At 45.9% G+C, this 3704-nt stretch overlaps 1 protein-coding gene and 1 pseudogene across 1 annotated transcript; one reads left to right on the forward strand and one right to left on the reverse strand.

Moving 5' to 3' along the window:
* Positions 1 to 773: 773 nt before the first annotated feature.
* LOC141052535 (purine nucleoside phosphorylase pseudogene) lies at positions 774 to 2122 on the reverse strand (annotated as a pseudogene).
* A 10-nt stretch (positions 2123 to 2132) lies between these two features.
* Positions 2133 to 3302, forward strand: LOC141052536 (purine nucleoside phosphorylase-like). The gene has a single exon (XM_073549790.1). The coding sequence runs from the start codon at positions 2208 to 2210 to the stop codon at positions 2940 to 2942; it is 735 nt and encodes a 244-aa protein (XP_073405891.1). The 5' UTR covers positions 2133 to 2207; the 3' UTR covers positions 2943 to 3302.
* Positions 3303 to 3704: the final 402 nt, after the last annotated feature.

The following is a 3704-nucleotide window of genomic DNA, read 5'->3' on the forward strand; positions in this document are numbered from 1 at the left end:
GCACGGTACTGCACAACTGACACGCAGCCAGCACCGCTGTCTTGTGTGGTGTCTGGGCTGCGTATTCTTGCCTTAAACTTCAGGGCAGTTTTTTTGTGCTGTTGCGGTGCTGTGTTCAATCACAGCGAATAGTATGCATGCACGGTACTGCACAACTGACCCTCAGCCTGCCCCGCTGTCTTGTGTGGTGTCTGGGGTGCGGATTCTTGCCTTAAACCTCAGGGCAGTTTTTTTGTGCAGTTGCGGTGCTGTGTTTACAGCGAATAGTACGCACGCACGGTACTGCACAACTGACACGCAGCCAGCCTCGCTGTCTTGTGTGGTGTCTGGGGTGCGGATTCTTGCCTTAAATCTCAGGGCAGTGGTTTTGTGCAGTTGCGGTGCTGTGTTCACAGCGAATAGTACACACGCACTGTACTGCACAACTGACACACAGCCAGCACCGCTGTCTTGTGTGGTGTCTGGGGTGCATATTCTTGCCTTAAACCTCAGGGCAGTTTTTTTGTGCTGTTGCAGTGCTGTTCGTAAAGCACAAAGCAGTACTAGGCTGTAGTGCTACCTTTCACAAAGCACTAACTGCTCCTTGTTCCCCAATATCTGCATCTGAACATCTGCAACTATGGCAGAAAAATCCAAAATTCCTAAAAAGGCTGTTGTGAAGGGACAGGGATGTGGACGTGGGGTCGTTGGTGCCCAACAAGGCACAGAATCTGGGAAGAAGGTTGATGCATCTAGTTTCCTGGCGAAATTTCCCGGTCTGGAACATAAACGGGTCTAAATAATAAATAATATTTATAATGCTAAAATATTAACTTCAAGTTAATTTTAGTGTAACAATGATATTGTAAAAAAGGTACAATGAGCGGTCACTTAATATACACAGTCAAAACTACCGTAATATGCTCATACAGATATCTACAAGAGGGATAGCGGGAACGGAGAGCGGAAGAGGATCGAGTTGTGATAATATAACTGAGGAATGTAATCTGGTTCTCTACATAGCCGGCGGGTACAGAAATGTGTAGAGAACGCTGTTGATAGGTGCCCTCTAGTTAGAGAAACTATGCACAGCCAAGAGGTTAACATTACTTGGCAATGGCCAATAATTCTGCATAAAATAGCCAAGATGGAGTGGCAGTGCCTCCTCCAACCTTACAGGACACCCTTTCTAGAACACATTATTGTTCAGCTCAAGGCGCTTTAGCAGAAGAGTCACCATCTTCTCCAGGAATCTGGCACTGTCTTTTCCAGCTTTGAGCACTTCTTCATGGTTAGCGGTGACTTCACTGTTGTAGTCCATCACTGCCTTGTTTGTAATGAGGGACATGCCCAAAACCTTTAAACCACAATGTCTTGCCACAATTACTTCAGGTACCGTACTCATCCCGACTGCATCAGCTCCAAGGCTACTCAGGAATTTACATTCAGCAATGGTCTCAAAATTGGGTCCTCCAAGACTACAATATACTCCTTCCCTCATCTTCTCTGAGAATCCCAGCTCTTGTCCAACAGCCAAAGCCAGCTTTCTCAGGTCCTTGTCATAAGCATCAGACATAGGGGGAAACCGAGGGCCAAACCTCTCCTCATTAGGACCAAGGAGTGGATTTTGTCCTGCAAATCCTGGCATATTTATGTGATCCATTATCACCATTATGTCCCCAATGCTATAATCTTGGTTCAGTCCTCCAGCAGCATTAGTGACAATTAGTGTTTCAACTCCAATCAGATGGAAAACCCTTATTGGAAATGTAACCTTCCACAGTGGGTAACCTTCATAAGCATGAAACCGTCCTTGCATGCAAACACATGGCTTCCCGTTCAAGTTTCCAAATATAAGACGACCAGCATGTCCTGGAACTGTACTGTGTGGGAAGTTTGGGATGTCGCCATAATTGAAGGCCATCTGATCTTTTAAGAGTTCACCCAGAGCGCCAAGCCCAGAGCCACATACAATGGCCACTGCAGGACGATGTTCTGTCTTGGATATGAGCCAGTCAGCAGTCTGCTTGTATTCTTCATAGGTGTACCCGGTACGAGCCTGCTCCTTCCTGCTGATCTCCTGCTTGTTCTGCGTCTCGGCCGCTGGGGGGGACATGGCGCTGCCTGATGCTGTAGCCCACACTCACTGCGAGACAGAACATCGTCCTGCAGTGGCCATTGTATGTGGCTCTGGGCTTGGCGCTCTGGGTGAACTCTTAAAAGATCAGATGGCCTTCAATTATGGCGACATCCCAAACTTCCCACACAGTACAGTTCCAGGACATGCTGGTCGTCTTATATTTGGAAACTTGAACGGGAAGCCATGTGTTTGCATGCAAGGACGGTTTCATGCTTATGAAGGTTACCCACTGTGGAAGGTTACATTTCCAATAAGGGTTTTCCATCTGATTGGAGTTGAAACACTAATTGTCACTAATGCTGCTGGAGGACTGAACCAAGATTATAGCATTGGGGACATAATGGTGATAATGGATCACATAAATATGCCAGGATTTGCAGGACAAAATCCACTCCTTGGTCCTAATGAGGAGAGGTTTGGCCCTCGGTTTCCCCCTATGTCTGATGCTTATGACAAGGACCTGAGAAAGCTGGCTTTGGCTGTTGGACAAGAGCTGGGATTCTCAGAGAAGATGAGGGAAGGAGTATATTGTAGTCTTGGAGGACCCAATTTTGAGACCATTGCTGAATGTAAATTCCTGAGTAGCCTTGGAGCTGATGCAGTCGGGATGAGTACGGTACCTGAAGTAATTGTGGCAAGACATTGTGGTTTAAAGGTTTTGGGCATGTCCCTCATTACAAACAAGGCAGTGATGGACTACAACAGTGAAGTCACCGCTAACCATGAAGAAGTGCTCAAAGCTGGAAAAGACAGTGCCAGATTCCTGGAGAAGATGGTGACTCTTCTGCTAAAGCGCCTTGAGCTGAACAATAATGTGTTCTAGAAAGGGTGTCTTGTAAGGTTGGAGGAGGCACTGCCACTCCATCTTGGCTATTTTATGCAGAATTATTGGCCATTGCCAAGTAATGTTAACCTCTTGGCTGTGCATAGTTTCTCTAACTAGAGGGCACCTATCAACAGCGTTCTCTACACATTTCTGTACCCGCCGGCTATGTAGAGAACCAGATTACATTCCTCAGTTATATTATCACAACTCGATCCTCTTCCGCTCTCCGTTCCCGCTATCCCTCTTGTAGATATCTGTATGAGCATATTACGGTAGTTTTGACTGTGTATATTAAGTGACCGCTCATTGTACCTTTTTTACAATATCATTGTTACACTAAAATTAACTTGAAGTTAATATTTTAGCATTATAAATATTATTTATTATTTGGAACATAAACGGGCCTGGAAGCCAGAAGAACAAGAGCAGATACTGTCTTGGATGGCTGATAAGGCCTCAACAAAATGTTCTAGCAGCACCCAATCGTCCATGAAAAAACAGTCTACTGTCCATACAGATAACACTGGGTCATCCTATTCTCAACCTGTTCCTAGTTCATCACCCGGTCAGGAGTCACAGGAAACATTTGACCCCAACCTTGGTCACTCCGAGGATCTGTTTGATCCATTTCCTTGCATTGCCTCTGGCCTCTCACCGCACGACATTGAAGAGGAACATGAGGGGGTATTGTCTGTTGATGATGGCCAAATATTTGAAACCCCACGGCCAGAAGAAAGCCACTTTCATCCATGTGATATA

This window comes from Dendrobates tinctorius, unplaced genomic scaffold (assembly GCF_039654945.1).
Source record: "Dendrobates tinctorius isolate UK_male_01 unplaced genomic scaffold, ASM3965494v1 ptg000161l, whole genome shotgun sequence".
Classification (NCBI taxonomy): Eukaryota; Metazoa; Chordata; class Amphibia; order Anura; family Dendrobatidae; genus Dendrobates; species Dendrobates tinctorius.

Bases quoted from the DNA above. Each gene is read 5' to 3' on its own strand.
- LOC141052536 (XM_073549790.1), top strand. From the start codon at position 2,208: ATGGCCTTCAATTATGGCGACATCCCAAACTTCCCACACAGTACAGTT.